At 40.0% G+C, this 21335-nt stretch overlaps 2 protein-coding genes across 6 annotated transcripts in view; one reads left to right on the plus strand and one right to left on the minus strand.

Annotated features, from left to right (window-relative positions):
- wdfy4 (WDFY family member 4) overlaps window positions 1–21307 on the plus strand; it is a 40526-nt gene extending 19219 nt beyond the window's left edge. For both annotated transcript variants that reach the window (XM_025897691.1, XM_013269045.3), the window contains 27 exons: window positions 235–473; window positions 561–676; window positions 784–975; window positions 1049–1155; window positions 3604–3681; window positions 3805–3996; window positions 4079–4148; window positions 4237–4451; window positions 6189–6337; window positions 6423–6537; window positions 6715–6800; window positions 6885–6947; window positions 10853–10895; window positions 11062–11181; window positions 11633–11756; window positions 11842–11948; window positions 13085–13235; window positions 14600–14691; window positions 15907–16116; window positions 16202–16322; window positions 17453–17610; window positions 18430–18588; window positions 18711–18890; window positions 19142–19324; window positions 19819–19906; window positions 20608–20737; window positions 20961–21307. In XM_025897691.1, coding sequence (XP_025753476.1) covers window positions 235–473; window positions 561–676; window positions 784–975; window positions 1049–1155; window positions 3604–3681; window positions 3805–3996; window positions 4079–4148; window positions 4237–4451; window positions 6189–6337; window positions 6423–6537; window positions 6715–6800; window positions 6885–6947; window positions 10853–10895; window positions 11062–11181; window positions 11633–11756; window positions 11842–11948; window positions 13085–13235; window positions 14600–14691; window positions 15907–16116; window positions 16202–16322; window positions 17453–17610; window positions 18430–18588; window positions 18711–18890; window positions 19142–19324; window positions 19819–19906; window positions 20608–20737; window positions 20961–21024 — 3552 coding nt within the window. In that variant the 3' untranslated portion in view covers window positions 21025–21307. The remainder of the gene's footprint in view (window positions 1–234; window positions 474–560; window positions 677–783; window positions 976–1048; window positions 1156–3603; window positions 3682–3804; window positions 3997–4078; window positions 4149–4236; window positions 4452–6188; window positions 6338–6422; window positions 6538–6714; window positions 6801–6884; window positions 6948–10852; window positions 10896–11061; window positions 11182–11632; window positions 11757–11841; window positions 11949–13084; window positions 13236–14599; window positions 14692–15906; window positions 16117–16201; window positions 16323–17452; window positions 17611–18429; window positions 18589–18710; window positions 18891–19141; window positions 19325–19818; window positions 19907–20607; window positions 20738–20960) is intronic.
- On the minus strand, window positions 6988–10821 carry lrrc18a (leucine rich repeat containing 18a). 4 transcript variants are annotated; one of them, XM_025897705.1, is made up of 4 exons: window positions 10698–10821; window positions 9774–9869; window positions 9529–9618; window positions 6988–8032 (listed from the first exon to the last, which is right to left on the minus strand). In XM_025897705.1, exon 4 carries the CDS (start codon window positions 8026–8028, stop codon window positions 7174–7176), a length of 855 nt encoding a protein of 284 aa, XP_025753490.1. In that variant the 5' UTR covers window positions 8029–8032; window positions 9529–9618; window positions 9774–9869; window positions 10698–10821; the 3' UTR covers window positions 6988–7173. The 4 variants fall into 4 exon arrangements, with proteins under 4 accessions (XP_025753490.1, XP_025753491.1, XP_025753489.1 ...); XM_025897706.1 differs by lacking the exon at window positions 10698–10821 and adding an exon at window positions 10370–10689; XM_025897704.1 differs by lacking the exon at window positions 10698–10821 and adding an exon at window positions 10329–10689.
- Window positions 21308–21335: the final 28 nt, after the last annotated feature.

Below are 21335 nucleotides of genomic sequence, written 5' to 3' on the forward strand. Positions count from 1 at the left end.
TGCACATACACAAACATGCATGTAATGGTATGTGAATGTTTCCTCTAAAAAGTGTACATATTAAATTAACAAAACTTGCAAAGCTGCTCTATAAATTGTTAATTTAGAGACAATTTTATAATCAGTGGGAGCTTTAAATTATGATGGTGCAACATCTGCCCACAGTGCACAAATGACTCATTTTCTTTCGTTTTTATTTTAACTGATGATAAATGCACTGCTGTATTCTTCTAGGCTCTGGAGAAAGGCCAAACTCAGAAAGAGAAGATTGTGTCTGACCTCTATTCATGCACCAATAAAGTCCTCCTTTACTTCTTGTCTCAACCGCGACATTCCCAAGAAGAAAAGGAAGTGGTCATCAAGGCATTGCAGACCTTAATGGAACGCTGGGATGTTGTAATGGCAACTTACAATGGAAATGCCAACTTTGTTACTTGCCTTCTCCACTGTTTGTTACTGATCCGTTCTGGCAGGTAACAGAGAAAAACAAAGCCCACACATAAGCGCATGCACAGTGAAACCTGATTCACTGGTAATTCACACTCTCACACTTTTTGTAGCTATCCTGAAGGTTTTGGGTGTGTGGCACAAAAACGGAGCAGAAGTTCATCCAGCCTGTCTCTTACCAAAACTAAGCAATCCAGATCCCTCAGCAATGGAGGAGATGGTTTGACGGGTATATGAATTTTCCTTTACTTTTATCACTTTTGTCTGACATTTTGTCAATTTTAAGTCCACCAGGTCACTAGATGGTTCAGAATTTTTGGCGCTTTTGTGTTCCAGATGAGAGCCAGCTAGTGTCCTTAGTAGAGGCCTGCTGGTCAAAGGTCATATTGGAGAGGCAACACATGCTTGAAGAAACCTATAAGATAGAGATCTCAGCGAGCCACAAAGTGCAGACAGAGCCTGTCAGCATGACTGACATTAGTCCTCTTTGGGAGGAGATGGCACGCAAAGCCTGGCTTCTACACACAGGTTAGTTCCTGCTATGGGAGGTAATGCCTGACCATTAGTGCCATGATACTGACGTCTAAATCCTGACTTTCAGAGTATCAGAATAAGAAGGTGGCCAGCAGCTCTCAGAAGAAGTTTGACATCAGCAGTGCTCTTCGCTCGGCGTTGGGAAAATCAGTTCCAGAGTCAGTAACTGTAGAGGTAATTATGCACTTACGTTGTCTCAGTGTTTGGTTCTTCTGCACAGAGCAGGCCCCAGCTCTGTGACTGTTGTCCCCTGTGAGGATTGTGGGGTTGTTACCTTTCCCAGGTGTCTCTGCATCCTAGAGCTCTGTGCCAAACACTCATCCCAAAGTCACCACTATCCTTGTGCTGTGGGCCATCCAGCCCTGTGGGGGTGTTTGATTATTTCTTTAAATAGATTTGGATTATCACAGCTGATTGCCCCTGAGTGGGCATTGTAATTGATATCTGTTAGGCCAATCCATGGGAACACTCACTACAACACACTGTTTGCAGCTGAAGGTTAAAGACGCGTTTATTGTTGTTTTTCCCCCCGAAAAACACGTGGCCCACATCATTAGTTCCCCCACAACGCTTAAGACGTCGAGCCATCTGGAGCAGGGAGCAGGGACATATTACTCAGGCACACAGGCATGAAATTACCGCGTCTGTGTGTCTGTCTCACACCCTTAAAGTGTGTGTGTTCTTGCGCACGTCTCTTGCCCACAGAAATCGGGTTGGCAATTATAGTGGTACCAATCTGATGAAAACATTATTCATTTGATGTTATTCTTTATCATATCAGTCTTTGACAGGCTATCAGAGAGGGTGATGAATTGTTTTTCCATCTGAGATGCAGGAAAGAAGAGGGAGGAGAATTTTTTTTTTTTTCCCTCTCTGCAGTGAGTTGCACCACTTTGCTCAAAATAGGTTGCAGCATGCAGTGAGTGCTCAGAAAAAAAAAATTGAATCATCAGCTATGGTCAGCCAGTCAGCTCTTTTTTTTTTTTTTTTTTTTTTTTTTTTCATCCATCCTCATGAAGAAACAAGTGAGTCATTAATTAATTTCTGGATCATCAACTTATGACCTTTGTTTGGCATGTGACGAGCTTATGGGGAGTCTCTTTTCAGACACAGGATCCATGGTTGCATAGAGCGCTGAGCATAGTTTCTTGGGCTCAGAAATGTACATTTATTGAACAAAAAAAGAGTTTTAAAGCCCACTGTAGGTAATGAATGAGAATATAGAGACTGATAGGCAGACTGTGTCCTCAGTCAAGCTTCAGTGCAATCCTTCCAGAGATTTATTTCATCACCGAATGCAGTTTCCATAATCATATCTGTGTCCTCATATTAGAAAGATAATTAACAGCACTAATGATCACGTTAAGTTCATTACACATTCACTGCCAGCCCAGAATGAAGTTGACATTATGTTGCCTTATCATCAAAGGTGGCGTATTGTTGGGAAGTCATTAAAATGGAAATGAGTGTGATGTTCTGATGTTAATTGCAGAGGGAAGAGATGAGTTATGTATTTAATGCAGCATTTAAAAAGCCAATGAGGTTCCTATCTGCTAAATGGGGTAATTAATGCTATATATTACTTATGTTTGTCCAAATGAAGGAATGAAATTAGGAGATGATGACGCCGACTTGCTGTTTATCTGTCACAACATGGCTCTAGCTTGCAAACTTCATTATTACACTCTTTTCTGTCTGTAATATTTCTATAATCTCTCCTCAGATTACCCCTTTATTTCTTTTTCCCTACAACTTCTCATTTGAATAGGCAGTCAGTCATTTAGAGAAACACTTTTCATTCTCTGGCGAGCTTGTCAAAGTTTGTCAACTTTTACACTTGGGTTTTATTTTTATTTTTTTTTCCCCCCCTGAATTTTTTTTTCCTTTTTCCTGCATCTCTTGTATTGCAGGACTAGTTGTTTTTCCTTGTATTCTACTTGAAATCAATTATTCTGTTTGTGGGTTTATAGTGCACAAAATAGAATTAGTATCTGTAAATAAGACTCGATATAAAGACTTACCGCATTTTCATTCAGTCAATTAAACGGCTTTCCTGGGTCAGCTGTGAGGATGGACACATGTTGTTTCACTAGTCTCTCAGCGAGCACTGCTGTGATGATGGGCTTAATGAAGCAGTTAACAGTCAGAATATGATCCCAGTGTGTCTGCTGAACATGAGCATCCTGCAGTGTCAACACGGCTTTGTTTTATTTTTTTTCCCTCATTTTTCATTTCTATCCTCTTTTAATCGACACATAAACTCTGACTCGCACAATATAAAAGCATAGACACACACTTACCTTGCCCTTTACGGTGGTGTGGCTCAGCGATATTAATGTTTATGTTAATTAGATAACACCAACAAATGATTACATTTCCAGACAGGGTTATTGTAAGACTGTAGCCACTAGCTTATTTTGCCCAGTGAATGCAATTTAGAGCAGATGTAATTGTATGAATGCATTGTAATTGCATGAGGAAACAACAATACTATTATGCATATACAATTTATGTGAACATGATGTGTGCTGTGTGTGTTTGTACGATATGAGCTGGGGGAAGAGTGATTGTGCTGCCCCTCTTTTCATTTGCACCCATCAGGTTACTCTTGTTGCTTTGCAGGAGTTTTTGTCCAACATGGAATCACATCGACAGAGAGGCTACAACATGTTGGAAAAAATGAGGGCAAACCACTTACAGGTTTGATGGAAATTTTTAACATGAATACGCTGCAATGTATTTTATTACAAATTTAAAAGTGGGTCTTTAATGCTGTTTACCTCTGTGGCACTCTACCCCCCACTATTCTGCTTCGTTTCGCAGGTACGTGCCTCTGAGTGGGAGCATTTGAGCTTCTCGTGGCTGAAACTGGAGGCCGAGCTGCTGAGGGAAAGAGCCGTTTTCGGACCTGGCCCAGGAGTGCTGTTGAGCCAAGATTGGGTGCAAGACGCTGCTGAAGGACGCCATCGAACGAGATCACGTATCCGCAGAAAGACTCTGAGACAGTCCAAACGGGTATAACACTTTTGTGTGAAACACATTTGATGTTCAGATAGTGCACAGTCTAACCTGTTACAATGTCATGTTTTTACAACAGGTGCTAGGAATGCTGGGTATAAGGCCTGACATGTCCGAAGTTGGTAAAAACAGATCAGAAAGTGACGCAGGTAAAGATGATACCTGATTGTTTGTTTAATTTATTTTTTTGTATTTACTCATGATGCTCAGTGGGAAAATGTATTTTTATCCTAACAGAGCCTAAGCTCTTGTGTGAAGTTGCTGCTGAGGTTAAAGACGAGGAAGAGGATGGAGGACTTTTATGTGATCGACTGACTTTTTTCCCTGCACTGAAAGACACACCTGTTATCACCGAGGATCTACCCGACCCTTTAGCTCTTGTGCCCTGCTCCCTCACGCAAGACTGCCCGGACATACGTGTTATCCTGCAGGAGCTGCTCTCAGGAGAGGAGGTACTTTGAGTTGGAGTGTGTGTTGGTATGCTGGGCTGCAAACATGGGCCTAAAAACAAGCACAACTGCTTCCCACCCTACTAATATTCACAATCATAATTATCTGATGTAGACTAAGGGATTCCAATTGCCCAGTGCTGCTATCAGAATTTCATCTTTCCTCATTAGTATAATGTTTTAATGTTGAGGCCCAGCACAGCTCTTCTCATTCTTACAGTGAGTTAGAAACCAGTGCACATGTTGACAGGGACTCTCATCGCTCCGGCAACCAGCCGCGGCTTTTAATGTTTCTGACAGAAGTATTAATAAAAACAGTAGGAGGTGATGCAAGCTGTCTTACATCCGCTTAGTAAGTGTGTGATGTGTGCAAGTGTGTCCTGTTGTCTTGCAGTGGTTGAGTGCATGAGTCCTGCTGAGCTTCCTGTCAAATGAACACAGTCATTAGCTCTGAAAAATGCACACACATGCACAGACTTAACACACACACATGCAGTAACACACAAAGGGAGACCCACTCATAATTAGCTTGCCAGCGCCAATAGTGTGATTATGACAATAATGTGTGTGGGGAGAAATCAATGGTCTGACATTAGGCTCTTAGTCAATAAAAGTCCTCCTTTTCTCTCCTTCTTCCCATCATCAGCTAAATCACTCTCAGACTGATAATGCGTATCTGTCCAGCGCACAGTAAGGAGATAAGGAAACAAGTTTATTGTTATGTATTTAATCTTTGATAACAATAAATTTAACTATTTTTTTTCTGAAATATAGTAATTGTTGGAGACAGTAGGCTGGGTGCCAGTTTGCTTTCACTGTTGGAAACTGCTGCACAATCTGAACATGATATAACTCAGTGAAAGATTTCTCTACCATGTCACTAAGACTCACTCACCTTGACTCTTCTTAAACACTTAAGTGATATTATTCATCATAGCGTATCCCTGCGTGCGCATTCAGACAAGAGGTTCTGATCACTTATCAGGTTTTCTATTGTGTGTGTGGCAGTGATTAATTCTCCTAATAATGGCCAGGCAGGGCCTTCTCCTCCACCAAGGAAGTGTGAGTGTGTGTGTGTGTGTGAGTGTGTGTGTGTGAGAGAGAGAGAGTGAGTGACTCTGTGTCTGGGGGTAAGGAGTCTGATTTGATTAGTATAAATTGTGAGGAGCCTGCGGGTATGTAAGGGCCCCATATGGTTTTTGGGCGCTATGTCTCAGAGGGCCTGCAGAGGGGCCAACACATGGAGACAGCCAGGTGCATGCACTCGTGGTGAAATGAGGGGAGACAATAGAATTATCCACGCATTATCACAATGCAGTTAGCATTAGCTACAACCAGTACTGAAAGCAGCATGTGGGTTCACTTTGGCACTGGATGGAACACGCACTGCTGGAAAAAAGGGGGCCGGGCCTGTTAAACCCCATCAATCAGCTCAGATAATGAAGTGTTCAACTGTGTCTTTTTAATAATGATTAAAATATATGATTAAAATGATCAATCAAATAAGGCCTGAAGTGCCTGTGTTGCTGCCATGTCATGTCCTTAGAGATTGAGCGAGAGAGGCGCTGATGTGGATTGTGCTCCTCACATGGGGTTTAATGTACATCTCCTACTCTATGCTCAGTTCAGTTCAGTTTGAAAGGGTTTTACTGTCATGAAAGAACTAATTAATTGTAAAGTACTTTACCCAACAACAGTAATATGAACATTAATGCAACAACTCTTTCTCTCTTGCTGTAGGTGAGCTCTAAGATGTGTGTCGTGATGGTGAGTGGCCTCAGAATCACAGAGGGTTTGCTGCTGTTTGGGAAGGAGAGCCTGCTCTTGTGTGAGGGATTCACCCTCAGCCCTGCTGGAGACGTTTGTTGCAGAAAGCATCACCCCAGCAGGTATAACTGTGCATGTTTACAGTTCTGCACACCATGGATCCTCACTTGTCAGTCATTCATCATCCTGTGTGTCTCTTTCTGTCAGTGTGAGGGATTCCTTTATTTCTACCATGCTAAATAAAGACCTGCCAGCAGCCAGTTGCAGATGCTGGCTGTATGAGGATATCAAGGAGGCACGCTTCATGCGTTTCCTTTTAGAGGTCAGACACCCATACACTCCTACAGATATCAACCACATTTGATGTTAAACTTCCTCTTTTGACACACATTTTATTTGCTCTTGTATCTTTGTGGAAAAGCGAATTGGTTAGAATTTCTGTTTTAAAGTGGGGAAAAATATGTACTTTAAAAAAGTCCCTCTTCTCTGTAACTGTAAGGATGCTGCTATTGAGATCTTCATGAAAAACGGTCACTCAGCCTTCCTGGTATTCCTGAATAAAGACCATGTTTCTGCTTATAAAAGGTAACATATTTATATATACTGGATAATAAGAAAGTTTCATTTTCAGCATTCTGATCTTTGTCTTTGGTCTTTTTCTCCCTACAGGTTGAGCAGAGTAGTGCCAGCCTTAAAGGGCAGAGGAGTTGCAGAGGTCATTGCTAATGCCAAGTAAGAGTCATGCGTTTCTTAGAATCACCCATAGGCAATATTTCAATAAATTTCTTTTTAATCATCAGTAGAAACATTAAGCTTACAAAAAAATAGTCACATGACTTGCTTTAGCTACACAGTTTGATATAATGCACACGCCTATGAAATGCTGTGTGACTGACCTATCATTCCATCCTTTCCTGCTGTTTTGTTTTTAAAAAGTTTACATCAGGAGACCTGCTGGTCATTTGACTTGCACACATTCAAGCTTTTCTCGTAGTCTCCACAAATCCTGATTAACTGTAGCCACTGAGTTTGGTGCCACCAGGCCAGGAAATGCCCTTTTCTTTTTCTTTTCAGACACGCCACAATCTACTCCTCCTCCTTCTGCTTCTCTTCTCCTTCCTCTTCTCCCTTCCCCACCTCCTTTCATAAGCTTTTCCCTCTCTGCTTGACACCTTTTAAGGCAGGTCCTACACAAGCTGCTCTCGTGGACCAGATACACATCCTCCTTATGCTCTGACTTTTCCTTCAGTAATGTCTCACCTTTCCTTTGATGGTATGATAGAGGATTTCGTTTCACATTCACCTTCGTGAGGTTGCGTAGGCCTTGCAGAAATTGTGGTAACTTTTTAAAGAGATTATCAAACAGGCCCAATTCCTGAAGATTTTCTAAGGCCGCCAAAGTGGGAGGCAGGTCATCAAGCTGATTCATTCCTAGATTGAGACTCTTCAGGTTAGTCAGGGAGCCCAGGGTGGAGGGTAAACCTGAAAAAGTTAAGCAGTTGTTGGAGAGGTTTAGGTTTGTAAGTCCCCTAAGGTCGCCGATGGACTCGGGCACAGACACTAGCTTGTTACTGTGTAGATCCAGCCATCTGAGTGATGACAAGTTCCCAAAGTTTTCTGGGAGTTTCTCTATGAGGTTGCGGCTCAAGTCCAACTCATCCACAAAGGTTAGCTTGAAGAGGCACTTTGGGAATATGGTTATTCCCATGTTGCTAAGAACGAGTCTACGCCGTCCATCTGGGGTCATGCGTATAGCCGCCTTTGCAGTTTTGAGGGTCACCTTTGTCCCTTTTGCTTCCTTTCTCTTGGGCATGGTACTGCAATGCACAGAGAATTACTGAACAAGTCAGTTAAAAATTTCAACTTGGCCTCCGTTTTGAGATTATTTCACCAAGAGACCAATTTACAATAATTTATCTAATCTACACCACCACACAGTACTCTAGCAAACAAAAGGGTTGTGAGTTTATGCGTAAAGATGTGAGCGTGTGTGTGCGTTGTGTGAGGCTGATGTGATTTATTCAAATACACGGGCTTATGTATGGCCTCGGGCGGTGGGGAAAGCATGCTCTCTGAGGAATGAGAGCTCGAACAGCGTGTGTGTCTCCATGAGTGTGCATGTATCGCAGTGTTGTGACTGCACTAGTGCGTGCTCACCCAGTGTTGCCCATGGGGGTATTTAAGAGCATGACTCTCTAATTAAGGCTAATGCTGGGGAACAATAGGAGAGAGGCGACACTGGGTAATACAGCAAAAACAAATGAGTGCTGATGCTCCCTCACCATTCAGTGGATTGCGTTGCTTGGCTCTTCTCAGGCAAGAAAAGTGTGTGCGTGTGACATATTGCCATGCAGGTGTGTTGACAGACATGGATGCACTGTACTACTGTCTGTGTGTGTGTGTGTGTGTGTGTGTGTGTGTGTGTGTGTGCAAAGAATCAAATCAGGACTTTGATAAATGATAGTTGGTGAGTGTTGGGAGTGTAATGAGGGCTTCGCTCTTCTCCCCTCCCTGTCTAAAAGAGCAAGGTGTGTGTCTGTTTGTGTCTGTGTTACACCCCAAGGCCCTCTCTCGCCTCATTCATCATCCTCAGGATGAGAGAGGTTATCCACCGGTGCTTGTTCCCATTATAACTCCTATAGAAAACTATTGCATGAAATTATTGCCTGCAATTAGATAACACATACTGAGCCAAATGCAATGATTGATTTAGTGCAGTTTTACAAAATATTTGGTCAGGAGTTATTGGCGTTGGAAATGGACACACTTTAAGAGGCTCTTGATCATTTGAACTCATTTCCCATGTGCATCCTTATTTCATCTTTGAGTTGCTGTCTGTACTGTACTTTTAAGACTTTCATCCGCAGTTTATGTTTTAGGTGCAATATGCCTTTAATTGCCAAGCCAAATGAAAGGACGGACAACAAGAAGCAACTAATCCTTACAATACTTACAATTTAACAACAAAAAAAGCATGGCAGTACATCATATTGATCATAGGTTTCACTTGTAAATTACATTTACATACCATGCTAATGCTAACATATAATTCTAGTTATCTGACTTTTATTGAAATGTTTTAAGCATAACAACTTTAACTAAAATACTGTTTTCTGTGTTAGTCTAAGTTTGTTGTTGTTGTTTTGCTTCATGATCATCACTTGTTTCTGACCTGTGTGGCTGTATATGATTTGTTCTCTTTTTAAGTTCTAAATTTAGACAACAGTAGGTTATTTATAAGGATAGCTCTAGAGCTTGGATTTGTACCTGATCTTACTACTTTTTATCAAAATGGATGAAGGCAGGTACTTACCATATTTTTCTCTTTTGATTGTTGTTAATCAAGTGAAGAGCATTCCTTAAGCTTCTGTGAACTGGTTGCTCATGTCACAGTCTCTCACTTCTGTGCAAAAAAACAAAACAAAACACTTTTACTTTATCGAGATGCAACACCTTCAAAGTACATTTACAATGATCAGTACAATTTGGTTGGCATGTAAACGTTTTTGTGATTAATGAAAAGGAAAGACCATTCCTCTATATCAGAATTTTCCTTGCCTTCCTGATCCGAACAGGGATAGTCGAGGTTCTTCTTGTTTTATGACGTTACTTAGCAACTGTGCTGCTTGGCGCCTGGACTTTATTGCCCTGTTACTAGTCCACAGAGGAAGAGAGGAGATTTCAGGAGCAGTTGATCACTTTCCTTATTTAGATTAAGCACATTTAGGCAGGAGTATAATACTGAATAAAATGTTTAGCCACACTGTTATTTAGTATCTATTTTCTCAAGCCAGTCACACACTTTCTTGTAATTAGAGATAAGCAAACTGGTTTAGTTTTTTAAAAAGCAACTTTTATTCTAGTGCCTGAAGAAATGGGGCAAATTCAGCATATCTGTTCAAACATCAGTATCACCTGATATGGATCTGTCTGGAAATAAGCTGACATTTAGCAGTGAACAGCTAAAAGGCTTTAAACAGTTGTTACTTTTTGTGACTTTTCTGTTTCCTTCTCACAAAGAGTCGAATCAGAACCTAAACAGGACAACTTGACCTGTCTGCATTGATATTTCCCAGTCAGTTATCAAAAAATAACGATACAACAATACAATACCTAAATAAAGTAAAACAGCTGACACCAAGTTAGATATTAACCATTGTTTCTCATTGCTGAGAAACAGGAATTTCACAAGATGATGGTGCCCCTGTTGTCCAAGTAATCATCAACTTCCGTTAGGGGGAAAAATGGTGCCACATGTCAAAACATGCCCTTCAAGTCATCAAATCTTCTTTCAAACATTCCAGTTTGCTGAAGTAGCTCCAAGTCAAAGAACCTAGTCTTAATCAACTCGTTTCCTCGTCATGTGCTATATCCTTCACATGTCTGCTCACTATTTATGCTACATACTGCAGCTCACATCAGCCCCTTAACTGCTCCTGCAGCTGTGTACACAGACTCTGTTTTCCGAGTTCGCTCACTCACCTCAGCTACGCTGCTGTTGCTGAACTCTGCTGTGCATACATTTAAACTGTGGTTGCTAGGCAACAAAGCAAGCAGGAAAACTTTGTGCTGATAGGCACTGCTCAGTGATCAGCTTCTGTTGCTAATTCAAAGTATTTTCTCTTGTTGTGCTTTAGAAAGACTCCTGTGGTTGAAAAGACGGCCCTTGTTAAATGGCAGGTAATGCATGTTACAGTTTTCCATAAGTTGTTTGTACTCACAGATACATCCATTGCCAATGTTAAAGGAGCAGCCAACAAAGTGGAATAAATGGCATTGATGTAATCCACTTTATTCTGAATTGACTTGTTTCTAAGTTGTATTTTTTTCCTTGTCTGTGCTTTAGAAGGGGGAGATAAGTAACTTTGAGTACTTAATGCATTTGAATACGATCGCTGGGAGGACATACAATGACTTGATGCAGTATCCGGTTTTCCCCTGGATCATTGCTGACTACAAGTCAGAGGTAAAATCTCACACATGACCTCTTTGTCTTAAATATTGTCTCAAACTGTGGTTTTTCAAGGGTCCACAACCAAAAGCTAACGGGTCTGCAAAATGATTTGCTCTAAATTGTAACAATTTACTCTATCAATCAAATGTGCATCAATACAGATGGGGATTGTTAATTCTAATTAAAAAAAAAAAAAGCATTTTGTGTCCATTTTTATCCTTCCCTGCTGCGACTGCAACATGTCACGTCAGGTGTCACTCATTTCTCTCAGGGTAAAACAAAGCCTTCCTGCTGCTCTGTAGCTTGGCTTAGCTAGCTATCCGGTGAGCCTGGAGAAATATTTCAGTCGGCCCAAGTAATACTAAGTCCAGCTAAATTGGTGCAATAAATGTAAAGAGATCCTTGGAGGGAGGTGGGGACAAAGACATGTGTCAAATATATGATTTATCTGTGTCCTTCACAGATTCTTGATTTGTCAAATCCTGCAACGTTCCGGGATTTGTCCAAGCCGATGGGAGCTCAAACGGAGAAAAGGAAACAGATGTTTATCCAGAGATACGAAGAAGTTGAGGGCAAAGAGAGTGAAGGTATCCATTTGGCTAAATTTTATTTACTTGTACTTCTTTATTCATGTCACTGTTAGTATTTTTAAAGTGATTTTCTCTGTAACAGACCTGACAGCACAATGCCACTACTGTACCCACTACTCCTCGGCCATCATTGTGGCATCCTTCCTTGTCAGGATGGAGCCATTTTCCCACACCTTCCAGGCGCTACAGGTGAGTCCAATAACAGGAATTTAACAAAATACTATTTGGATGTAGGAAAAAGTAGACCTTGTTACTAACATGTGTGTAACAGTGGTTTAGATTAAAGCTGATGACAGACAAAGAATAAAATTCAAAAGACTTTTCATTTGACAGTCACATCTTTGCCACTTAGGCAGCATAACTTCACATTATTATGAAAGTCCAGAATTGGACCAATTGGAGTAACTCTAGAAACAAAAAAAACAAAAACAAAAAAATTAACCATTTTGCAGAGGTTCATGTCATTGCTATGGAGTTTTGGATTGAATTCAAGGCTCATATTAAGACTGAAAACATGCAAAATTTGTTGTGGTTGATAAGGTTACAGCATACATGAGATCATTAAAGAAGTTTTGTCTTAATTTGTCAGATGAAATGATGGGGAAAGTTGTGTTCAGTATGTTTTAGTAACCCACAGGGCTTTCTGCAAACCCTGTGCTTTCGATGCCCACTGGCATTCATCACATTGTCATTTTTATTTATTTTTTAAAATGTAATCTTGCTATTAATATGAAACTAATGTGAGCTATTTTCAGCTTTCCAGATCCCATTTTAATGCTGTTTTTGGTACAAAAACAGATTATAAGGACATTTTAATATATATGCAAATAATTACACATAGCGTCCAAAAGAAGCCAATGGAAATAGCCACAGATGTTACCAATTTACAACACAGCATCCAGTTGATTATAATGAAAAGGCATGCATATTTGATAGTCAGAATAAAACAATAAAGATGGTGAATTAGGAAGCCTTTTTGTCTTCTGAAGCACATAATGGGTGTGTAGTAATATCCATAACTGGATTTACATCTCTAACCCAGTTTACCAGTATATATGCTATTTTCATTCATTGAGGTAATTGTTTTACTCTAAATTACATTCACTCTCATGAGATTCGCATCATAGATGATGGAATTTTACAGAAAGATGAAAAGCTTTCTTCTAATGGTAGCAAATATTCTGTGCTTACATAATACAATAAAGAACATAAAATATGATTCTCTGCACTGTATCAGGCAGACTGCTTTATTAATATGCCCACAGAAAAGTTTATCTCAGTGATGTTCTGCGGGTCTGACAGTGTTTTGTCTGCTCTCCTCACAGGGAGGGTTTGATATCCCAGAGCGGATGTTTTACAGTATAAAGAAAGAGTGGGAGTCTGCCTCAAGAGACAACATGGGGGACGTCAGAGAGCTGATCCCGGAGTTCTTCTACCTGCCAGACTTCCTGATCAACTCCAACCAAATCCAGCTAGGTCAGCTTTTTGAATCCTCTGTGTACCTAATGTTCTTAAATGCAAACAAAAGAATGTAAAAAGTGATTATTTCAGACTTCCCTACCCTGTCTCTTGTGTTTTTTTGTTTTGTTTCTGGGAGGTCAGAATGTATACTGTATTTTTATGTCCTCAGTCATTTATGCTACATACAATCAGCATTCACTTTATCAGGTATACCTTGCTAGTACAGGGATGGACCTCGTTTGCCTTCTGTGCTACCTTCTTTATGGCATACATTCAACAAGGTGCTGAAAACACCAAATATTGACATGAAGTTGCTGCACAGTTGTTGGCTGCGCATCCTGTTCTGGTGACATTTGACTACAGTCTGTGTGCCCACATACACCAAATCCTATCATGTCATTGGCTTTTTGGATATTTGCATTAATAAGCAGTTGAACAGGTATATCTAATGAAATGGCCAGTGTATTTTCATCATGTTGGTGATTAAGCAATGATTCAAATGATTCAAATTAAAACTTTTTATTTTTATGAGAGGAACTCCATGTGGAGTAGATGTCCTGATTGGATTCTGAAGCACTCTGCGTTAATTTGCATATGAGTGATCAACGATATTGCAGAATTTGCTATAACTATTCTTCTAAGCTTCTGGATAATAAGCTGCATAAGTGATAACAGATATGAAGCATCCAAAGAAATGGTGTGAAATTTAATCAAATCATTTCTTTATAATTCTTTTGTTGCTTAACTGATGAACTAATTGGCTTAATTTGAATGAAAGACGATACAGTAGAAACTGCACATGTATCCCACAGATTAACTGATTAGGTTTTGCATACATTTGTTCATGGTAATGAGGGAGCATATAACAGATCACACCACAGTGGTTTGCTGGAGTGTTTGTTGGCCACCAATGAAGGTGTGGCACAGAATAATAAGCTATATTAATCTCTGGCCCGTTCCTATTACAGTCATGTCGTTGGTCTTTCTTTATTTGGCAATAAAAATATATAGTATGCCACATGAGGATACCACTTTTTTCCCTTTCTTTTTTTTAATCAGAAAGGCCTTAAAAATTTTGAGTTAATTTCTTTCCGCAAAACATTTGCAAAGCCAATTTGATTGTATATTATGTTTCTTGGCACATTTTCACCAGTTGGTGTCAGTCAGTGTAATTGCATGAAGCCGTTGGCAATATTGTGGATGGCATTATTCAAGTGTTAATGCATGTATATGTGTGTCTCTGCACATGAATGACACGCAAACAAAAACAGTATTCACTAATTAAAAACACTGCTTCACCCATGTCACCAGTGGCTCCTCTGGATTTCTTTTTCCTACACAGTTCACGTAGTAAATAATTCATATGTGTGTCTTTTTAGGCTGTATGGAAGATGGCACAGCTCTGGGAGATGTCGAGCTACCTCCATGGGCAAAAGGTGACCCCCAGGAGTTCATTAGAATCCATCGAGAGGTCAGTGACACCTAGACTTTCCCCTCCAAACCGCTAGCCTGGCCTGTTGTGTACTCTGACTTATTTACCCACAACACCTAATAATGATTGTCGGTACCGGCTGATGTATACAGAAGATTCACTGTATTAAGTATCTCCACAAATATATTCACTACATGTGTGGCACTGTAATAGTGTAGGTTGCAGTTTTTTTTTCATATCACAGATGTTGGTCAGTTCAGTAAATTCTCAGAAGGCAGTTTTGTCTTGCTGAGTTTGGTTCAGTTATGTTCTTGTGGTACCAACTGTTAGTCAAGTATAATGACCAGTTGTTTTCCTATACAGAAGATGCATAAAAAGGCATTTATCTGAAGCTTAGATGACAGACAATACAGGACAACAAGCCTATTTAACAGGATTCGGGGAACACATAAGACTCTCTCTTTTTCATAATGTCATTATTTCTGCCAGTTGTTGATTGGTTGAATATTCTCACTATCTTCCTTCTTCTTCTTCTCCTTTTTTTCCGAGCTTACCCTCATCTATCCCTCTGTGGGGTTATTGTACCCGTCTGTTCATTTTCTTTCTGTTTCTACATGATGACCCTCCCTTTTTCCATTCCTGGGGCATATGTGATGGTTATCACTCTGTAATCTACTGAACTACTCTTATTGCCTACCATTCTCATAAAATTAGTGACTTTAGAAGATTGTTTTTTTTTTTCTTCCACAGACAAATTAACTCAGGACAATATATCCTTGTTATGATACTTTTTTCTTTTTTTCCCACCTTTCTGTTCATCCAGGACGGGTTTATTAAAATGTGGCGCTAGGATATAGCTGGTCATAATGCCCACTTTTCCTCATTAACTCTTCAAAACCAATCTCTAGCTAATTCAACCCAAATCATTCTTTAATTGTAACATGAAGATATGCTCATAACATAGCTGTTCGGTCTCTTGCTGTCCTGGACTTCTAAATTGACTTTTGGAAGGAATTGTAGGGTACCTTAATAATTTGATTGGCTGTACAGTCTTAGAAGTTTTGTGCATTGGTGTCATATTAGCAGTTTGACTGATGGTTTGGGGACCACAATAATAACGAGTGCTAAACACTGCTGTTTTTTTTTTTTGTTTTTTTTTTAAAGACTGTTGTATGCATGTTTTAATAGCTTTATAATATTATTTGACTAGATGGTTTTAGTTTGTGCAACAATCTCCTGCTCTGTTTGCTTTAGGCACTGGAAAGTGACTATGTGAGCTCCAACCTGCACCTGTGGATCGATCTGATTTTTGGATATCGCCAACGAGGTCAAGCTGCAATAGAAAGCGTGAACATGTTCCACCCTTACTTCTACCCCCAGAAACGCTGGCAGGACACTAAAGACCCTGTCATCAAGAGCACAATCTTGGGATATGTCAGCAACTTTGGACAAGTTCCCAAACAGGTTTTAAAAAAAATGATGATAATAATAATGTGACAATGAATTAGTGTAATTGGAGTATATTTACTGTATTATGTATTTCCCATAGCTCTTCATCAAGCCCCATCCACCTCGCAGTGGCTCTAAGAAAGAAGGGTCATCAACACATCAGCCAACTCCATTTTATTTCAAACTGGATAAGCTTAAGACCCCTGCACAGCCATTCAGAGGTATAACTAAACACGAAGACGTTCCGAGAATATGCAACATATCTTAGAGGATTTTCTGGCTTCCTGCCCCTCAAAAGCTTTTTTTCCCCCTTCTTTGCTTTTCCTTTCTTTTCTTTCTTCCTTTGTAAAAAGTGAGGGTGGCTATTTCAACCTGTTTCAATCTTTATTGTAAGCTGCTTTGTTGCTACAGGCCTTGGTTTCATATTTGATGTAATTGCAGCAAAACTGTCAAACTATTCTAGTCTTCAAACTATGGTATAAGATAAACAAATCTTAATACAGCCTCATAAATGACACACATTAAACACTTTAAGTATTGCTATTTCATGCTGAGTAAACTAAATTGAATCAATTATAGTGATCTTTGCTGTTTTGCATTGTTCCACCTTTATTTTATTCCCTACTATTTGATGTTGGTTATTATACACCGGATGTGCCCAAATCTCAAGGGAATCATTGAAATGGAGTGAGAATGCCCATAGATTAATTTACACTACAGAAGGATAGAAGCTATCTGTTAGAGCTACAATATGGAGATGACTCTGCTGCTGAGCCCTACTTAATAATCGGAATATCCCTATAGGCCCACTGAGGGATAGGAGATGAATCTGCGAATGCTCAGGGAGAGATTCCTGCATATTACATTTCATATTAAATCTTAGAGTGTCTGATCTGATCAATAAGCAGATAGAGATGAATAGGACGAGGAACACTAAGAACTAATGCAGACAGAACTTCTTTCTGGGGATTATAGAAGCAGAACTGGCAATCGGATGTAATGATTTTGCCTCTTCCTGCATGAATAGGTCAGTTACAAGCGCAATCACTGCCTTACCCCCGGATGCAGGTTCCCTCCTAGGACCAAGCCTCAGCTCGTAACCTGAGGATGGCTGTTTTAATTGCCCAGTTTTTCTGTTCTCACTTTAATGAAACGCTTTACAAGTTTACTGAGATACGAAACTCCTTAATATGATGTTTTTGAAGAGCTGTTATCTTTATTACAGGTACACGTAATATAGAAAAAGGTCATCTTCTTTGCTTTCTTTTTTCTTTTCTTTTTTTTTTTAAGACTATAACATTTTTGTGTTGGGTTTGACAAGTTATATATACTGTTCTAAATATTACCGTAGAGCTGCCAAGAGGCCCGGTAGGTCAGATACTGTGTTTGGAAAAAGAGGTCTTGGTTCTGGAGAAAAACCGGCTCCTCCTGTCACCGCTACTGTGCTGCTTCTTCAGCTGGGGATTTCCTGACAACAGTTGTGCCTTTGGAAACCATGCCACAGAAAAGGTATTATGTACTGTCAATGCATTTTACACATTTCCATAACTACCTAACTTTTGAGCTTCTTGTAGTTGCATCAAATTGGAAGGAAGTGAGTGCAAATTAGGCAGGGACCTGTTATGCTAAGTAATTAACAATGTCATTAATTTACCCTAAGTTTCTTTTTTTTTTTTTAAACCTGCTGAGCACACACACTACTGTATTATGCGAGTCTGCTGGTTTCTTCACAACTTTATAAATTGTTTTGATTTGTCATACCTGCCAATTCCATCCCCTTGACTTGTGCCAGGGGTCTCCAACTCTAGTCCTTCAGAGCTACTGCCCTGCACCTTTAGATACATCCCTACTCCAACACAGCTGAATCAGATGGTTGAATTACCTCTTCAGCACCCCATCAAGTTTACTACTACTTTTATGTATTATGATTGTCATGGTTTTTATATTTAATACGTGCCTTTCTTTTTCCCTATCCCATCTCCTTTTTTCCTATGCTATTTTGTCAAGCACCTTGGTATACCCTTGGTTTTTCAGTGTGCTTTATAAATAAAGTTTATTATTATTATTATTATTATTATTATTATTATTATTATTATTATTATTATTATTGTTATTATGTTTTATTATTAAGTTTGGTAAAGGCCCATTTGATTTTGGTGTGTTGGAGCATGGATACACCTTAAAGCTGCAGGACTACAACTGTATTCTTTTGAGCAAGTTAAAGTGTGTTAATGTTCATTATTTTTCAGTTGATGCTCATTAAACTTGAGTTCAGATTTTATCATAACATAGTGTAATTCTGAACACTTTATGCATGTCGACTTCTAGACGTTTGCAGTGTGTGAGAGTCTATGTGACTGGGGGCAGATTTTGTGCGCCGCCTGTCCCAATGTGACCACCGTCATCACTGCAGGAACCAGCACTGTCGTTTGTGTGTGGGATGTGGCAGTCACCAAGGATAAACTCACTCACATGAAACTCAGACAGGTTGGTCTGTCCAAATGTTTGTATGCTCTTGAAATTTAACAATATTGTTGACAACGTATTTGTGCGCACAAACACACACACACACACACACGCACTAATACTGACCCCACTGTCCTTCACAGCCATTATATGGTCATACAGATGCAGTGGTGTGTCTCGCTGTGTCTGAGGTCCACAGCATAATAGTGAGTGGCTCTCGTGACCTCACCTGTATCCTGTGGGACTTGGAAGAGCTAAGTTATATCACTCAGTTAGCAGGACACACAACCAGCGTCTCTGCACTGGCTATCAATGATCTAACTGTAAGTCCACCTTCTGGGTTCCCTTCTTTCCACTGCTCTGTCTCTCCTTCTCTTTTCCTCCTGTCCTTTGACTTTTTTGGCTCACTGTCGTCATGTTGTTCCTCTTCACTCAGCTCGCAGCATGAGGAAGGGAGGGTTCTCACTGTTAACAGCATGAATATCCTGTTTGTGTGTGTTCTCCGGCTTTTGTTCCCCCTTTCTGTCTGTATGTCTGCACACCTGAACGTCAACACTATGTTAATATGTCCAAGGGAGAGATTGTGTCATGTGCTGGACCGCAACTCTACCTGTGGACCATGAAGGGCCAGCTGTTGACCTGCACTGACACTTCCTGTGGGCCTCAGTCAAACATCCTGTGCGTCAGCTTTACACAGCGACACGAGTGGGATTCCAGGAATGTCATCATCACAGGCTGTGAGGATGGCATTATACGGGTGAGTTTTGTTTTTGTTTCTTCATGCAGGTAAATAACATAATGGTTGTGTATATGATGGAGAATGCTTTTGTTTTTTGTTAATGCTATCACAATTCTCTATAGCTCCTAATAGATCAGTGGGAGTGTTTCTGTACAGTATTCAACTGTGGCAGTCATTACTTTGGTATTAGCCTCGCTGGTACCAGCTTGGGTGTCCATCAAAGTATTAATAACAGTATATGAGTTGTGTGCAGTGTGTGACTGTTTTTCGCTTAAGATTAATATAAGCATATGTTGCCTTTCTGCAATCAAAGCTGCAAACAGTAAATTGTGCTTCACTTTGGAGTGGGTGCCCTTGCCACGTGCACACTACGCACACATAAACAGTATCATTACTTTATTATTACGTTGAGTGTGTGTGCGTGCGTGCATGTTGGTGCATATATGAGTGTGTTTGTTATTATCTTGAATTATATTTATGATTTTGTTACTCGTTATGTGTCTCTCATACAGATATGGAGGGCAGAGTACACCAGAACACAATTACCTGGCCCTCCAGAAGAGCCTGTGTCCCCAGGGCAAGACCAAACGGAGAGAGACGGTAATGTTACTGGCAGAACGATGGGATATACATGCAGGTGTTGTGTTCATAATAAAATGAATAAGAGTGGTCGACAATAACAAAACTGAAACCAACTGAAAGGCAACTGCACAGAAAGACCACCATTATTTATAGTGTTTTAAAAAAAAAGAAAAAAAAAAAAAAGAAAAGAACCATTGCTATCTAATTAGATAAATTCTTAAGTGAGATGATTATTTTTAACCGCTCATCTCAGAGCTAGACAGTGTGGTTTCCAGATGAGAGCTTGTAATGTTCATCCTATCCCTCACTAGCATTAGGGCTAGCAGGAATTATGTTGTTATAAAGTTATTAAACATAGAGGCAGTAAACACTGATGAGTAATTTTGCTGACGTGTGTGAGCGTGTATAATTTAGAAAGCAATAATACCCAGATCCAATTTGGCATACGTTGGTTACAGCCTCGCGTCACCTCATAGGAGTATTATGCTTTCCAATTACATTGAGACAAGTTTTTACGTAACACTGAAGCATTTATATTTGAGGCCTTTTTCTCCTTTTTGCAGCCTGCTGACTGCAGATGGACACACTCTTAATACACACTGAATTTTTTTTTGGTTTTGGGGTGGGGGGACCACTGAGGTTCTGATTTCAGGCGGGGTGGACAACTGCCCTGTAATTCACTATTAAGTAGATGCTAATGTATTCTCATGAATCCACAGTGAGCAACTCAAGCCAGGCTAAAGGCTGGGAGAGACATCTGGTGTTACATCAAGAGCTGAACAGAAGTCAAACTGTGTCACAGCGGCGCTACAAAAATAATCCAGCCATCACAGCGCTGGCTATGTCCAGGTACAGTAAATAAAAAGCACCCACTCATAGGACTGCCAGCTTGGGTTTAGTTTCGGTTTATTACTGTACTTTAAACTTTATTCATTTCTGTGTTCAAAGCAAAAATAGTGTGAGTTTATATTTAATTCTATGCAGTATTTTAAAGCTTCTAATTCTCTTTGTTTGTATATCACTGCATGCTTTACAGCACAACACTGCATTTCCCTTGCTGTTTTCTTTGCAGGACTCATGCTACTCTGTTGGCAGGCGATGCCTGGGGCCAAGTTTTCACCTGGACGTGTGAGTGAAAACACAATTTCTGCACGCCCTTTATCCTCCCAGAAAGACTGTGATGGGAAATTCATTAGTATCTCAGGTCTGACTGCAACTGAGCAGCAGAAGTGCTGTATGTCGAGTGAGTGAATGTGTGTGTGTGTTTGTGTTTGTTTGTATTCTAAGAAAACAGTGTTACAATATTTGATGCATTTAGATGAAACACGACTTTTACCTTCTACACAAATATTTAATTTTGTATTTTTCTGTGTGTAAATACAGAATTTCAGTAAATTTGAATAAAATTATTGATAGACACTTGCCAAAACCTTTTTCTGCTGGTCTC

This window comes from Oreochromis niloticus, linkage group LG13 (genome assembly GCF_001858045.2).
Source record: "Oreochromis niloticus isolate F11D_XX linkage group LG13, O_niloticus_UMD_NMBU, whole genome shotgun sequence".
In the NCBI taxonomy this organism is placed as follows: domain Eukaryota; kingdom Metazoa; phylum Chordata; class Actinopteri; order Cichliformes; family Cichlidae; genus Oreochromis; species Oreochromis niloticus.

Coding starts and splice junctions, on each gene's coding strand:
- lrrc18a (XM_025897705.1), bottom strand. CDS start 8,028: ATGCCCAAGAGAAAGGAAGCAAAAGGGACAAAGGTGACCCTCAAAACT.